At 42.5% G+C, this 16,224-nt stretch overlaps 1 protein-coding gene across 1 annotated transcript in view; it reads right to left on the bottom strand.

Annotated features, from left to right (window-relative positions):
• The window catches only part of LOC115119944 (voltage-dependent calcium channel subunit alpha-2/delta-1-like), a 189,260-nt gene that overhangs the window by 4,816 nt on the left and 168,220 nt on the right, over positions 1-16,224 (bottom strand). Inside the window, exons 29-39 of the mRNA XM_065021121.1 lie at positions 15,864-15,979; positions 15,664-15,735; positions 14,005-14,072; positions 13,885-13,923; positions 13,624-13,695; positions 11,508-11,663; positions 8,441-8,493; positions 7,976-8,031; positions 7,415-7,538; positions 4,703-4,815; positions 847-929 (exon numbers count right to left, since the gene is read on the bottom strand). Of these exons, the coding sequence (XP_064877193.1) occupies positions 847-929; positions 4,703-4,815; positions 7,415-7,538; positions 7,976-8,031; positions 8,441-8,493; positions 11,508-11,663; positions 13,624-13,695; positions 13,885-13,923; positions 14,005-14,072; positions 15,664-15,735; positions 15,864-15,979 (952 nt within the window). The remainder of the gene's footprint in view (positions 1-846; positions 930-4,702; positions 4,816-7,414; positions 7,539-7,975; positions 8,032-8,440; positions 8,494-11,507; positions 11,664-13,623; positions 13,696-13,884; positions 13,924-14,004; positions 14,073-15,663; positions 15,736-15,863; positions 15,980-16,224) is intronic.

Below are 16,224 nucleotides of genomic sequence, written 5' to 3'. Positions count from 1 at the left end.
GAAGGGAAGTGTGTGTGTGTGTGTGTGTGTGTGTGTGTCTACGTCTGTGTGTGTGTGTGTCTACATATGTGTGTGTGTGTGTCTAAGTGTGTGTTTGTGTGTGTGTCTACGTCTGTGTGTGTCTACATATGTGTGTGTGAGTGTGTCTACGTGTGTGTGTGTGTGTGTGTGTCTACGTCTGTGTGTGTCTACATATGTGTGTGTGAGTGTGTCTACGTGTGTGTGTCTACATATGTATGTGTGAGTGTGTCTACGTGTGTGTGTGTGTGCGTGTGTGTGTGTGTCTACGTGTGTGTGTGTGTGTGTGTGTGTGTGTGTATGTGTGTGTGTCTACATATGTATGTGTGAGTGTGTCTACGTGTGTGTGTGTGTGTCTACGTGTGTGTGTGTGTCTACGTGTGTGTGTGTGTGTGTGTGTGTGTGTGTAATAGAAAGAGTGCAAGCAGAAGAAGTTAACACCATCATGAAACTTTGAGAAACCAAAAGGTTTGCCACTGGGATAAGACGAGTCTGAAAAACAAACCAAAGCATTCAAGTGCAGAGATTTCACACACAAAGGATTTTAGTCATATACACTAAATATTTGCTTACTGTTGAACCATACAGGGCAGTATGTCAATCCCTGGCAATAACTTGTATTTGTGTGGGAAATCTCTGCACTTATAGTAATCCAAAGACAAGAATAGAGAAAGAGGCAGCCATTTTGAGTAAAAGATTATGCACATTGAGAAAAGCACATGCATTGTGAAAACATATTAGTGTATTGTGAGTTTTGACATTGTGACGTTAAATTTGACGGTTGCCATTTTTAAATACAGAGGATGACAAAATAATGCCGTGACCTACCCTCTCGTTGTTGTCGAAACAGGCATCTGGACCTTTTCGGAACCTTGGTTTCTCAGCCATTTCACATGGGTCTGGTCCCTCAGCTACATCAACCCATTTAGGAAATAAACCATTGGTTCTGGTAGCTCAATTGGCTAGAATATATCTACTGAACAAAAATAGACACGCAACATGTGAAAAGTGTTGGTCCCATGTTTCATAAACTGAAATAAGTTATGCCAGAAATGTTCCATACATACAAAAAGCTTATTTCTCTCAAACTGTGTGCACAAATTTGTTTACATCCCTGTTAGTGAGCATTTCTCCTCTGCCAAGATAATCTATTCATCTGACAGGTGTGGCATATCAAGAAGCTGACTAAACAGCATGATCATTACCCAGGTGCACTTAGTGCTGGGGGCAATAAAAGGCCACTCTAATATGTGCAGTTTTGCCACACAACACAATGCCACAGATGTCTCAAGTTTTGAGGGAGCGTGCAACTGTCATGATGACTGCAGGAATGTCCACAAGAGCTGTTTTCAGAGAATATAATGTTCATTAATCTACAATGAGCCGCCTCAAACGTCGTTTTAGAGAATTTGGCAGTACGTCCAACCGGCCTCACAATCTCAGACCACATATAACCACCACACCAAGCCCAGGACCTCCACATCCGGCTTCTTCACCTGCGGGATCGTCTGAAATCAGCCTTCCGGACAGTTGATGAAACTGTGGGTTTGCATAAGCGAAGAATTTCTGCACAAACAGTCAGAAACCGTCTCAGGGAAGCTCATCTGCATGCTCGTCGTCCTCACCAGGGTCTTGACCTGACTGCAGTTCAGCGTTGTAACTGACTTCAGTGGGCAAAAGCTCACCTTCAATGGCCACTGGCACGCTGGAGAAGTGGGTTCTTCACAGATGAATACCGGTTTCAACTGTACCGGGAAGATAGCAGACTGATGTTTGTTGATGTCAACATTGTGAACAGAGTGCCCAATGGTGGAGGTGGGGTTATGGTATGGGAAGGCTCAAGCTATGGACAACGAGCACAATTGCATTTTATCGATGGCCATTTGAATACACAGAGATACGGTGACGAGATCCTGAGGCCCATTGTCGTGCCATTCATCACCCGCCATCACCTCATGTTACAGCATAATAATGCACGGCCCCATGTCGCAAGGATCGGTACACAATTTCTGGAAGCTGAAAATGTCCTAGTTTTTCCATGGCCTGCATACTCACCATACATGTCACCCATTGAGCATGTTTGAGATGCTCTGGATCGACGTGTACGAAAATGTATTACAGTCTCCGCCAAAATCCAGCAACTTTGCACAGCCATTGAAGAGGAGTGGGACAACATTCCACAGGCCACAATCCACAGCCTGATCAACTCTATGTGAAGGAGATGTGTCATGCGGCATGAGGCAAATGGTGGTCACACCAGATACTGACTGGTTTTCTGATCCACACCACTACTTTTTTTTTTGAAGGTATCTGTGACCAACAGATGCATATCTGTATTCCCAGTCATGTGAAATCCATAGATTAGGGCCCTTATGAATTCATTTCAATTGACTGATTTCCTGATTTGAACTGTAACTCAGTAAAATCTTTTAAATGTTTGCATGTTGCGTTTATATTTTTGTTCAGTGTAGTTCTTGCATCACCAGATATTGTGGGCACAGAATTAAATGGAACACTATTACATTGTGTCTCTATGGCTGTGTGTAACCCACATTGTGGCCACACATACCTAATCTGTATCACTATCCACTTTGGATTGAAGTAAATTACCATATCAAATTAAATATCAAGCCATAACACTAATCTAAATGTGAAAGAACAATCGGAACAGATGCTTTCAGAAAGACATGGAAAAACCACGTCATTTTTGGAGCAAATCAAATAGCCTCCCCTGAAACACTTTTGGCTGCCATTTTGAATTTATGTGAATTTTCATTAGGCTCCTTGCATAATTGGCTACAGCCCTGGTGTGTTGGAGGGGATATGATGGATTTGATTGTCAGCCTTTCAGAGTGGATTAGCCTTCGCTATCATCTGCCATAGAGAGAGACAGGAGACTGAGTCAGTACAGGTCTGAGTTTGGTTCATCTGCCATAGAGAGAGACAGGAGACTGAGTCAGTACTGGTCTGAGTTTGGTTCAACAGCCACAGAGAGAGACAGGAGACTGAGTCAGTACAGGTCTGAGTTTGGTTCAACAGCAACACAGAGACAGGAGACTGAGTCAGTACAGGTCTGAGTTTGGTTCATCTGCCATAGAGAGAGACAGGAGACTGAGTCAGTACTGGTCTGAGTTTGGTTCAACAGCAACACAGAGACAGGAGACTGAGTCAGTACAGGTCTGAGTTTTGTTCAACAGCCACACAGAGACAGAAGACTGAGTCAGTACAGGTCTGGTTTGGTTTATCTGCTATAGAGAAAGACAGGAGACTGAGTCAGTACAGGTCTGAGTTTGGTTCAACAGCAACACAGAGACAGGAGACTGAGTCAGTACAGGTCTGAGTTTGGTTCAACAGCCACACAGAGAGACAGGAGACTGAGTCAGTACAGGTCTGAGTTTGGTTCAACAGCCACAGAGAGAGACAGGAGACTGAGTCAGTACAGGTCTGAGTTTGGTTCAACAGCCACACAGAGAGACAGGAGACTGAGTCAGTACAGGTCTGAGTTTGGTTCAACACCACACAGAGAGACAGGAGACTGAGTCAGTACAGGACTGAGTTTGGTTCATCTGCCATAGAGAGAGACAGGAGACTGAGTCAGTACAGGTCTGAGTTTGGTTCAACAGCAACACAGAGACAGAAGACTGAGTCAGTACAGGTCTGAGTTTTGTTCAACAGCCACACAGACACAGAAGACTGAGTCAGTACAGGTCTGGTTTGGTTTATCTGCTATAGAGAAAGACAGGAGACTGAGTCAGTACAGGTCTGAGTTTGGTTCAACAGCAACACAGAGACAGGAGACTGAGTCAGTACAAGTCTGAGTTTTGTTCAACAGCCACACAGAGAGACAGGAGACTGAGTCAGTACAGGTCTGAGTTTGGTTCAACAGCCACACAGAGAGACAGGAGACTGAGTCAGTACAGGACTGAGTTTGGTTCATGTGCCATAGAGAGAGACAGGAGACTGAGTCAGTACAGGTCTGAGTTTGGTTCAACAGCCACACAGAGAGACAGGAGACTGAGTCAGTACAGGTCTGAGTTTGGTTCAACAGCCACACAGAGAGACAGGAGACTGAGTCAGTACAGGACTGAGTTTGGTTCAACAGCCACACAGAGAGACAGGAGACTGAGTCAGTACAGGTCTGAGTTTGGTTCAACAGCCACACAGAGAGACAGGAGACTGAGTCAGTACAGGTCTGAGTTTGGTTCAACAGCCACAGAGAGAGACAGGAGACTGAGTCAGTACAGGTCTGAGTTTGGTTCAACAGCCACAGAGAGAGACAGGAGACTGAGTCAGTACAGGTCTGAGTTTGGATCATCTGTAACAGAGAGAGAAGCCAGTCAGTCAGTACAGGTCTGAGTTTCACTTGGCCATAGAGGAAGTTCTGATCCATTGTTGAATATGAAAAATATTGTACTCTGCTTGTAAAAGTCAAGAATATAGGGACCAGTAGGATAAAAGAAAAAACCTGTGCAACTGTACACCTTTTAATAATTAAACAACTAATAATCTAGTTAGATGTGATTATTTTAAGAAGAGTCACTGTATATACAAAGACCAGTAAACTAGAACTAACAGACTGTAAGTAGTACAGAAGAACTACACAACCACATTAGACATTAATATATTACTACTGTATTACAATATTAAACATTAGTGCTCTGTTGACTGTATGTTTAAAGGATACAAGGCTGCTCGGCCTGTATTAAGGGCTTATGGTCACATGACATGCAGGTGAGCTTGGCGTCGGCGATGACGAACACCAGGTTGGTCTTCCACAGCTTCTCAGCATGGAACATCCTGGATCGAGGCAGAAACAAGACACAGAGGAGATGCCATGAGACATGGCATTGGGAAAGACATGGTACTACAATACTAGGGTTGAAAAATTCCTGAAACTTTCCCTAATGTTCACATGTTTTCCAGAAATCCCGGTTGGAAGATTCCCGGAATCTAATTATATTTCAAGTGAAACACCCGTATGTTCCAATGAGAACATAATTGTCTGAATGGGTTGAGTTGAGTCGACCTACCAAACATAAGCTGTATCCAACCTTGAAGGGTCGGTGTGAGCGCAACACTGTCTGCTTATATATGGTCCAAGCTCTAGTCCTAAATTACACCGGCCTCAGACCACAGCAGACCATAGCGGAAACACAGGCCGGCAGTTTTGAGTTTAGACAAAAATGGACCTTCTTTATGGTGGTTGTTAACTGGCGACGTATGCGAAGCTAATGCACAGCAACACAGTGCGGCAGGCACCCCATTAGACAGCACGAGGGAGCCTTAAAACAGCAAACGCACCGCCAAGATTGTGGTCTGCCTTGCAGCATACTGACTCTACCTCACCTTTAAGGCATGTGGAGTTTACTACCTCCTCGGCCCAGGGAACTCCACTTTGTCATTAGAGTGACAGATTTATTTGGTTGAGTGCAATTGCACTGGCAGCACTAGCAGACCACTAGCATAACTAGCAGACCACTAGCAGACCACTGGCAGCACTAGCAGACCACTGGCAGCACTAGCAGACCACTAGCAGCACTAGCAGACCACTAGCAGCATTAGCAGACCACTAGCAGCACTAGCAGACCACTAGCAGACCACTAGCAGACCACTGGCAGCACTAGCAGACCACTAGCAGCACTAGCAGCACTAGCAGACCACTAGCAGCACTAGCAGACCACTAGCAGCACTAGCAGACCACTGGCAGCACTAGCAGACCACTAGCAGCACTAGCAGACCACTAGCAGACCACTGGCAGCACTAGCAGACCACTAGCAGACCACTGGCAGCACTAGCAGACCACTAGCAGCACTAGCAGACCACTAGCAGACCACTAGCAGACCACAAGCAGAGCACACCAAGACTATATAACAAGAGTACTTTAGAATGAAATCGCACATAACCTGTGTGAAGAAGTTGTTTGTAGTCTCAGTGATTTAGCTATGTGGTGGGGTGGAGGGAATGAAGGTGCTTGTATTCAATTGAGGGGCTCTGATTCCCAAGATTATTTGCGTCCAACATTAAACCCACTGTGCCTTCCAGCCTGGCCAAAAGTAGTGTACTACCACATTGCCATTTCAGATGTATACACAGTCATTAAAACCAATTGTATGGCAGCACCATCTTTAGATAGGATCCTATGCCCTATTATTGGAACTAAACTGTCAGAGGTAATATGGGTCAAGCACATTCCACTGTCTTGAATCTGCACAGCTGGTTTAGAGCAGACCTGATAGCAATCAGCCAGTGCCTTTTCCCCACTGAGCCACATAGAATAATGTCTTCTATTGAGGTAGAGTTGTACTTGGCTCTTGGTGGGTTCATATATAATAAGTGTGACGAGCAATGATCCCTCTAATTTCTTTCGGCACTGAGCAAATTTCAGGTCTGCTGAGCGCAAACTTTCTGTGCAACATCTGGTGTGTGTTTATTGTGAACACTGAGACTGAACTCGCTTTAAGTTACAGTTTTAACAGTGGCCAAGTAGGCTACTGTGGCTATTTGATCATAATGTAGGCCTATCAGAGTGGTCTACCATCAAAAACAATGGAGAAAATGCATCCCATAACATTTTAACATGGAAATAGCTGTTCTATCATTCAGCCTACAGTAGCAGCCAATGTGTGGTGTTCAATGTAGGTCTACATTCCATGAGACTTTTGGAAAAAAACACGCAGGACTTGACATTAACCTGTTTATCCACTTCCCCTTCATACAAGGTGACTGAAAATGTATTGTTTGATGCAAGAAACCACTTAACAAAATAAAATGCTTTTTTATTCCCATACCATTATTACAGAGAATCAGACAAATGATGCTTTGATCTCAAAACAAGCGTATCTACTCCCAACCTCTCATGCTGTAAACACAGTCCAGTTGAAAGTGAACGGCACAGATCCATATATCTATTTGCATATGTCTGATTCTACTGCAGTTCTGATTGGTTATGCCGCACCGTAGAATAGAGTGTGAACCTGAGTCGTGCCTGTCAATGCAATAGAATCGTAATCCAATGCGCTCTTCCTACAAGAAAATCTCTTGCATAATTCGTTTTGTTTCGGTATGTTGCATTGAAAGTGGGTAATATTGTATTGATTTGATCACAATTCCCACATTAAAGGGACATTTTGATAGTATTAACTAAAGGAGAGAACTAGAATGTTGAGTGAAGTTTCATCTCGTGCTCTGTGTGGCAGTCCCAGAGGATTGTTGATGAGGTTTTACCAAGGTTATGTTCAGTTGGGTACGCAATACCAAAACGTTTTGCAATGGAAAATGGAATTCTATGTTGTTATTGGACAAGTAAAGGTAGTGCCTACCCATTTAAAAAAAAATCTCCCTACTGTAAAGGACCCTGGAGTGTGTAAAATAAGTTGCAGTGAATGACAGCTCTCACCTGGAGCAGTTTTCACAGTCTAGTGTTCCTCTGAAGGACTTTTCCTCGTTGTCATAGAAGTATTGAGTCTGCTCCGTGATACAGCTCTCCTTGGACATGTCAGGTATTTCGTCATCAGTGTCTGCTGTGGAACACACAGCACGCACACACAAACGCAGCACACACGCACGTGCACAACACACACGCACACAAACAAACAGATTGTCAAGGATCCAGCAAGGTAGGGGTTATGTCCATAGAACACACCGTGTACATTCTCAAGTTCTGAGAAGACAAATTACTGTTCAGTTGCTCTGGTAGCCAAAACATACAGAAATCCATCTACATTTGAACAATGTTATTTCTCAATTAATATTCCTGGCATAGCTCATCATTGCTTGATGAATAACTTGCTATGCTCTGAGAATACCGTCATTGCTTTCATAACGACAGCGCCAATACTTTTATTAAGGGCCCATCATGTTAAATAGAAAAGGGCATTTTATTAACACGTGGTTTTTTATGAGATCATACTTAACAACCTAATTTTAAAAAATGTTTTAGAAGAGTCGGAAATCTCACCTGCGTGCAGGAAATTAGGGAATGCTATGCTAACCAATAATTGCTGTAGTATCGACCTGTAGGGAATCAAAGTACACAAATGAATACCTCTTGACAGAACATCCAACAAATCTTCTGTCCGTGACAGGAAAAATACTCACATACTGTATCATCACAACCCACATTTCTTACAGATTTTCATTCAGATGGCGAGTTTATTGGCTTTTAGCGAAAGAACCGCAAATGTCATAATCTAGGCCTTTGTGTGGAAAAATATGACAATGTGTTAGCCTCCCTGTAAACAAATCTAATTTTATTGGACATATTGTAAGACACACAGTGAATGAAATCAGGACAGAAGACGAGCTAGTGTAAACAAAGTGCTCTGGGACCTGTAGAATGCTTACACAGATGGCCCACAGACTGCCTCTGTATTTTTACATCTGCACTGGGAACAGTGTTAAAGAACCAAGAGTTGGGTCTCACCAGGCTGCTGCTGATGCTAACCATCCAACGTTCAAAATGTCTGCTATGGTGGGCTGCAAGGGACAAAAAGGTTGGGTATTACAAAACACATTACAAAACATATTTTCACATGGTGAAGCCCAAGCGTAACTTCAGGTAATCGAAACAACTCCCAATAACTAAACATTCCATGTAAAACAGCACATTTTAAACTTGGGCTTATACCTTTTCTAAACATCCTGATTGTGCCGGCAAAGCGAGTCTCGAGCCGAGGCATTTGCCAAGTGCGCGGACACCGACTCAGACAAGCCAGACATGATTTTGGAAGGGAATTAGCACAGAGCCCACCACAACAGATGCTAGTGTAAATCTACAAAGTGAAAAGGAACAACAAGAAGGTTCCGGTTTGACTGAAAGAACAGCCATGTTGTTTTGATTATGATTAGCATGCAATGCTCTGGTCTAGTGACTCAGGCCTGGGTCCTTTCTTTCCAGGTTGATAGAGTTCGGTCATCAAGGGGAGCTAACTAACCATGTTAAAAGTCATATCAAATTCCAATCAAAAGCTATTATCTACATCTTTGATCTACTTTTGTCGTCAAAATCTATTTGTCAGTAACAATGAAAATATAGATCAAAGTCTACAAAGATTCTGTATGTTAATTAACAAACAAATGATAAAAATCTAGACCCAACATTGACCTAAATAATTCTGTAAATGACTTTAAATTAAAGTGATCACTCCAAAAGTGTGTCAGAAGACTACAGACCACAAATGTTGTTGGTTGTGTAGATCCAGCTTTAGATATGCTATCTTAATTTTATCAATATTTTGTTGCAGAGAATTTTCCATTGCAAATTAGGTAGGTTTAAAAAGGCCTCTAAAGTTTGTAATTTCTCCTTCAAAATGTCAGACTTGATAGGTCCTAACAAAAAATGTATCAACCACTACAAAAATGTGCATGAACTTTAATCCACATTTCCTGTTGCTTGCAGGATTAACAAATAAACTCTCCTTCCAGACTCACATTAAGCATCTCCAATCCAAAATTAAATCTAAAATCGTCTTCCTATTTCGCAACAAAGCATCCTTCACTCATGCTGCCAAACATACCCTCGTAAAACTGACCTTCCTACTGATCCTCGACTTCGGCGATGTCATTTACAAAATAGACTCCAACACTCTACTCAACAAATTGGATGCAGTCTATCACAGTGCCATCCATTTTGTCACCAAAGCCCCATATACTACCCACCACTGCGACCTGTTCCCTCTCGTTGGCTGGCTCTTGCTTCATACTTGTCGCCAAACCCACTGGCTTCAGGTCATCTACAAGTCTCTGCTAGGTAAAGCCCCACCTTATCTCAGCTCCCTGGTCACCATAGCAGCACCCACCCGTAGCATTCGCTCAAGCAGGTGTATGTCACTGGTCACCCCCAAAGCCAATTCTTCCTTTGGCCTCCTTTCCTTCCAGTTGTCTGCTGCCAATGACTTGAACTAACTGCAAAAATCACTGAAGCTGGAGACTCATATCTCCCTCACTAGCTTAATAGCACCAGCTGTCAGAGCAGCTCACAGATCATTCAACTACCTCATCCCCATACTGTATTTATTCATTTATCTTGCTCCTTTGCACCCTAGTATCTCTACTTGCACATTCATCTTCTGCACATCTACCATTCCCATGTGTAATTACTTCACCACTATGGCCTATTTATTGCCTTACCTCCCTTATCCTACCTCATTTGCACATACTGTATATAGACTTTGTATTATTGACTGTATGTTTGTTTATTCCATGTGTAACTCTGTGTTGTTGTATGTGTCGAACTGCTTAGCTTTATCTTGGCCATGTCGCAGTTGTTCTCAACTAGCCTCAACTAGCCTACCTGGTTAATTAAATAAAGGTGAAATAAAAAAAATACCAGATTTTTTTCCCTGCTGCAAGAAACTGTCCAAATGAAGATACATGTGTATATACCTTAAATTAGATTGCCTCAAACCAATGGGAAAGACGTGCACAAATAGCCAGATCTACACAACAAATGGCTTTAAACATGGACTTATCACCTTATCAAATAGCCAGATCTACACAACAAATGGCTTTAAACATGGACTTATCACCTTATCAAATAGCCAGATCTACACAACAAATGGCTTGAGACATGGACTTATCACCTTATCAAATAGCCAGATCTATACAACAAATGGCTTGAGACATGGACTTATCACCTTATCAAATAGCCAGATCTACACAACAAATAGCTTTAAACATGGACTTATCACCTTATCAAATAGCCAGATCTACACAACAAATAGCTTGAGACATGGACTTATCACCTTATCAAATAGCCAGATCTACACAACAAATGGCTTGAGACATGGACTTATCACCTTATCAAATAGCCAGATCTACACAACAAATAGCTTGAGACATGGACTTATCACCTTATCAAATAGCCAGATCTACACAACAAATGGCTTGAGACATGGACTTATCACCTTATCAAATAGCCAGATCTACACAACAAATGGCTTGAGACATGGACTTATCACCTTATCAAATAGCCAGATCTACACAACAAATGGCTTGAGACATGGACTTATCACCTTATCAAATAGCCAGATCTACACAACAAATGGCTTGAGACATGGACTTATCACCTTATCAAATAGCCAGATCTACACAACAAATAGCTTGAGACATGTCACCTTGATCTTAGACTACGTTTGACGTCTAAAAACATCTGACAAGTTTTGATTTTAGAGTGAACCATCACTTTAAACTACAATTCTGTGGCTTGTTATTCAAAATGTTCAATACCCCTTTAAGATCCCATATTACAACGGCTTCAAAATAGTCTTAGCGCCACCTAACACTCAGTCCACTCCAAGTGTTACCCAAAGACATTACTCTGACTAATCCATTATTTTCAGGAGGCCTTTGACTGCTCAAACGGCTCTTACTCGTTATCCCGCATTTCCTCTGGTGTCCGTCTAATCTGTATTTATGGTTATTTATGGTCCTCTGGTGACGGTGTGTGTGTATATGTGTATGTGTGTGTGTCTCTGGCTTATGTAACTCACCACGTAGACTGAGCGCAGGCCCGCCGCGGACCCCTTGCTCTCCCTCTTGGGGTCGCAGACCGACTGGTAGTCGTACGTCTTGTTGAGCGTGAACAGAGACATGTTGACCAGGTTGACCATGAGGATAGGGTCGATCATCCCGAAGAACTGGCCGATCTGTAGGGGGGGGCAATGGACGCAGAACAGACACTTATGCACATGAACACACACAGATTGACGCAGATACATTGGACGTACACACACACGCACCACACATCTGCGACCACCTGTGAGTTCCCAGTGCCCATATAAACATTTATAATAACATTTATGAAAATAAATACAAATTAAACAGATCGGTGCAGTGAAATGTGTTGTTCTAAAGGGTCGGCCAAAGTAGTACGGCGCCCCTGGAGAAATGAGGGTTAAGTGCCTTGCTCAAGGGCACATCGACAGGTTTTTCACTTTATTAGTTCAGGTATTTGAACCAGCCACCTTTGGTTTACTGGCCCAAAGCTCTAACCACTAGGCTACCTGCCACTCTTTATAATTGACAGATATACACTGAGTGTACAAAACATTAAGAGCAACTTCCTAATATTGAATTGCACCTCCTTTTGCCCTCAGAACAGCCTCAATTCATAAGGTGCCGAATGCATTCCACAGGGATGCTGGCCCATGTTGACGCCAATGCTTCCCACAGTTGTGTCAAGTGGGCTGGATGTCCTTTGTGTGTTGGACCATCGTTGATACACACGGGACACTCAAACCGGTGCGTCTGGCACCTACTACCATACCCCATTCAAAGGCACTTAAATATTTTGACTTGCCCATTCACCCTCTGAATGGCACACATTTAACCTGTCTCCTCCCCTTCATCTACACTGATTGAAGTGGATTTAAGAGGTGGCATCAATAAGGGATCATAGCTTTCAACTGGATTGACCTGGTCAGTCTATGTCATGTTTTGTACACTCAGAGTATAACCCAGGTGATTTGAGTAAAAATCCTGTCCAGGACTTTCAAATCCAGAAATAACCCCTTCTGATAGGCTAGTGTGGCTCACCATTTCAAAAAGGATTTCCTTAGCATTTTTTGTTGTTGATAGGATTAAAAACCCAAACGCTTTAAGTCATCTCAGCTCTCATGAGCACTTGGACACACACACACATTTTTAAAACACACGCACACATTAATGTGCTCTCACACACACACACTCCCGCACATGTACTCCCACGCACGCACACAATCACACACAATCAGTAAATCACCCCTGGCTCACCCAGCTAATATGTAGCAGTGGGATTCAGTTGAATCAAATTAACACAGTATACCAGGAAGCCTAAATTAACATGGAGGAAGTGGTCATGGCACGTCTAGACACCCCTTCGGTGTGATAGCACCTTATGTGTGTGTGATAGTGTGTGAGTTTGTGTGTGTGTGTGTGTGTGTGTGTGTGTGTCTGCTAGAACAAAAAAATGCCCTCCTCTTCCGCTATGCAAGGTCGCGGTGAGCAACCCCAAAATCACACCACTCCCCTCATTTCGGACCCTGAAACGCCAAGATTCTGAGAAAGAGTTGGTTATGGCTCACCACGTCTGTCATAAGGAAATATAAATCAATGCTTCTATAAAAACCTGTCTCCCCTTTCCCTGTAGAAAAACACAAATAATGAATTAACAGTCACAGGTCTGTCGGCTGGGACCCGCCAGGACCCCCTGGAGAGGGAGAGCCGTACCTCCTGTAGGAAACATGATTTAGGGTCGAGCGGCCTTCTCCAAACAAGGAACCCTAGTTTTTTAGTGCTCCTGCCAAACATCTAAAGGGGACTGATTTATCCAGCGCACACCCTGATTGGGGCCTGCAGCCTGAAAAACATTTATTCAAGTGGTAGGGTGAGGGGCCCACACTGGGTGTAGTGTGTGTGTGTGTGTGTGGGGGGGTATGGTGAAGTTAGGTTCAGATAGGGTTTGAGTGGGTTGAAGTGCACATTGGGTTAGGTTGTATAAGGTTGGAACATGTTGGGTAAACTTAGTCGGGATCAGGTTGATTTGAGTTGGGCCAGTGTTGACTATGGGTTGAGTACGGCTGAACAAGGTAATATCAATGGAATAAGAGTCGGATGAGAGTGACTCACCTGACCGATGTATTCATCCCGATTGGCCATGACTAGGAATCCCCCATCATCCAGGATGACACAGTCCACATGCTGGAATCATATAGAGATAATGGGATAAACCATCATCATATAAGGGGAGGTAGAATTGGATAATTCTCAATCACTATTTGCATGCTTAATCAACTTATCTTAATTCAATAGTTGTATTTGTCTTAAAATTCTATCGCCAATCACATAATCATATTTAATATAACTGTATAATCAATCAAATGATCTTACCTCATCATTCCTCTGACAACCACAGATCTCGTCCTTACACTGTAGAGACAAGAAACGGTGTTCATTTCAGACACAAAGATTTAATTAAGAGTCATTATGAAATCATGTCAATCTACTTACGTTCATCTTCAGAGTAGCATTGATGAAGTTGGTCATCCAGGTATTGATGTCCAGTTTCACTCCCACAACTGCAATCAACCACACAACCACCACAACATTACAGTTCCATTATGGTGTGAACTAAACAACATTACAGTTCCATTATGGTGTGAACTGAACAACATTACAGTTCCATTATGGTGTGAACTAAACAACCACCACAACATTACAGTTCCATTATGGTGTGAACTAAACAACCACCACAACATTACAGTTCCATTATGGTGTGAACTAAACAACCACCACAACATTACAGTTCCATTATGGTGTGAACTAAACATCCACCACAACATTACAGTTCCATTATGGTGTGAACTGAACAACATTACAGTTCCATTATGGTGTGAACTAAACATCCACCACAACATTACAGTTCCATTATGGTGTGAACTAAACAACCACCACAACATTACAGTTCCATTATGGTGTGAACTAAACATCCACCACAACATTACAGTTCCATTATGGTGTGAGCTAAACATCCACCACAACATTACAGTTCCATTATGGTGTGAACTAAACAACCATCACAACATTACAGTTCCATTATGGTGTGAACTAAACAACCACCACAACATTACAGTTCCTAAACAACCACCACAACATTACAGTTCCATTATGGTGTGAACTAAACAACCACCACAACATTACAGTTCCATTGTGGTGTGAACTAAACAACCACCACAACATTACAGTTCCATTGTGGTGTGAACTAAACATCCACCACAACATTACAGTTCCATTATGGTGTGAACTAAACAACCACCACAACATTACAGTTCCATTATGGTGTGAACTAAACATCCACCACAAGATTACAGTTCCATTATGGTGAGAACTAAACAACCACCACAACATTACAGTTCCATTATGGTGTGAACTCAACAACCACCACAACATTACAGTTCCATTATGGTGTGAACTAAACATCCACCACAAGATTACAGTTCCATTATGGTGAGAACTAAACAACATTACAGTTCCATTATGGTGTGAACTAAACAACCACCACAACATTACAGTTCCATTATGGTGTGAACTAAACAACATTACAGTTCCATTATGGTGTGAACTGAACAACATTACAGTTCCATTATGGTGTGAACTAAACAACCACCACAACATTACAGTTCCATTATGGTGTGAACTAAACATCCACCACAACATTACAGTTCCATTATGGTGTGAACTAAACAACCACCACAACATTACAGTTCCATTATGGTGTGAACTAAACAATCACCACAACATTACAGTTCCATTATGGTGTGAACTAAACAACCACCACAACATTACAGTTCCTAAACAACCACCACAACATTACAGTTCCATTATGGTGTGAACTAAACAACCACCACAACATTACAGTTCCATTATGGTGTGAACTAAACAACCACCACAACATTACAGTTCCATTATGGTGTGAACTAAACATCCACCACAACATTACAGTTCCATTATGGTGTGAACTAAACATCCACCACAACCTTTTATGCTCTGGACAGAAACAAGTCACTGAAGGGCATGGACATTATTTTGATGTTTTCCGTTGCAAATGTTTTTTTTTAATGTACGGTTGTGCGCCAAATTAAACATGACCCTGGTGTGTAGAGTCCTTACCTGCTGGTTTGAGTCTGACTCCATCAATGTCCAGGTTCACTGCTCTGCTCACCAGGACTGAGTCCTCAGTCACTGAGACAAGAGAGGGAACAGAAATGGTCAGTTAGGACGGACGGACGACAGACAGACAGACAGACAGACAGACAGACAGACAGACAGACAGACACACACACACACACACACACACTCCCTTGACTTACTGTTGGTGTCCTCCTGGTAGGGTGTTGGTGTGAAGATGTAGATGTCATTGTCCAGACTTCTCTTATAGAAGCTTGACTCGTATGTCTCTGGGTCCTCTGTCCAGTCTAGTCCAGCACTGAAAAACACACACATACTCAGCTGCATCAACATGAATACTACAGATTTATCAAGTGAGCAAACATTCCTATAGAACATAATATACTGAATGTAAATTACTGATCAAGTTGAACTGCTCTACATGAAGCTTTACAGGTAGTTATCATCATTAGAACAATGGATAGAGAGAGAGAGAGCTGAAAGAGAGAGAGAGCTGAGAGAGAGAGCAGAGAGAGACGAGAGAGATAGCTGAGAAAGTCAGAA

The sequence above is a fragment of the Oncorhynchus nerka genome, linkage group LG8, assembly GCF_034236695.1.
Source record: "Oncorhynchus nerka isolate Pitt River linkage group LG8, Oner_Uvic_2.0, whole genome shotgun sequence".
In the NCBI taxonomy this organism is placed as follows: domain Eukaryota; kingdom Metazoa; phylum Chordata; class Actinopteri; order Salmoniformes; family Salmonidae; genus Oncorhynchus; species Oncorhynchus nerka.
The sequence above is the reverse complement of the archived record's forward strand: the minus strand, read 5'-3'. Positions and strand labels throughout refer to the sequence as shown.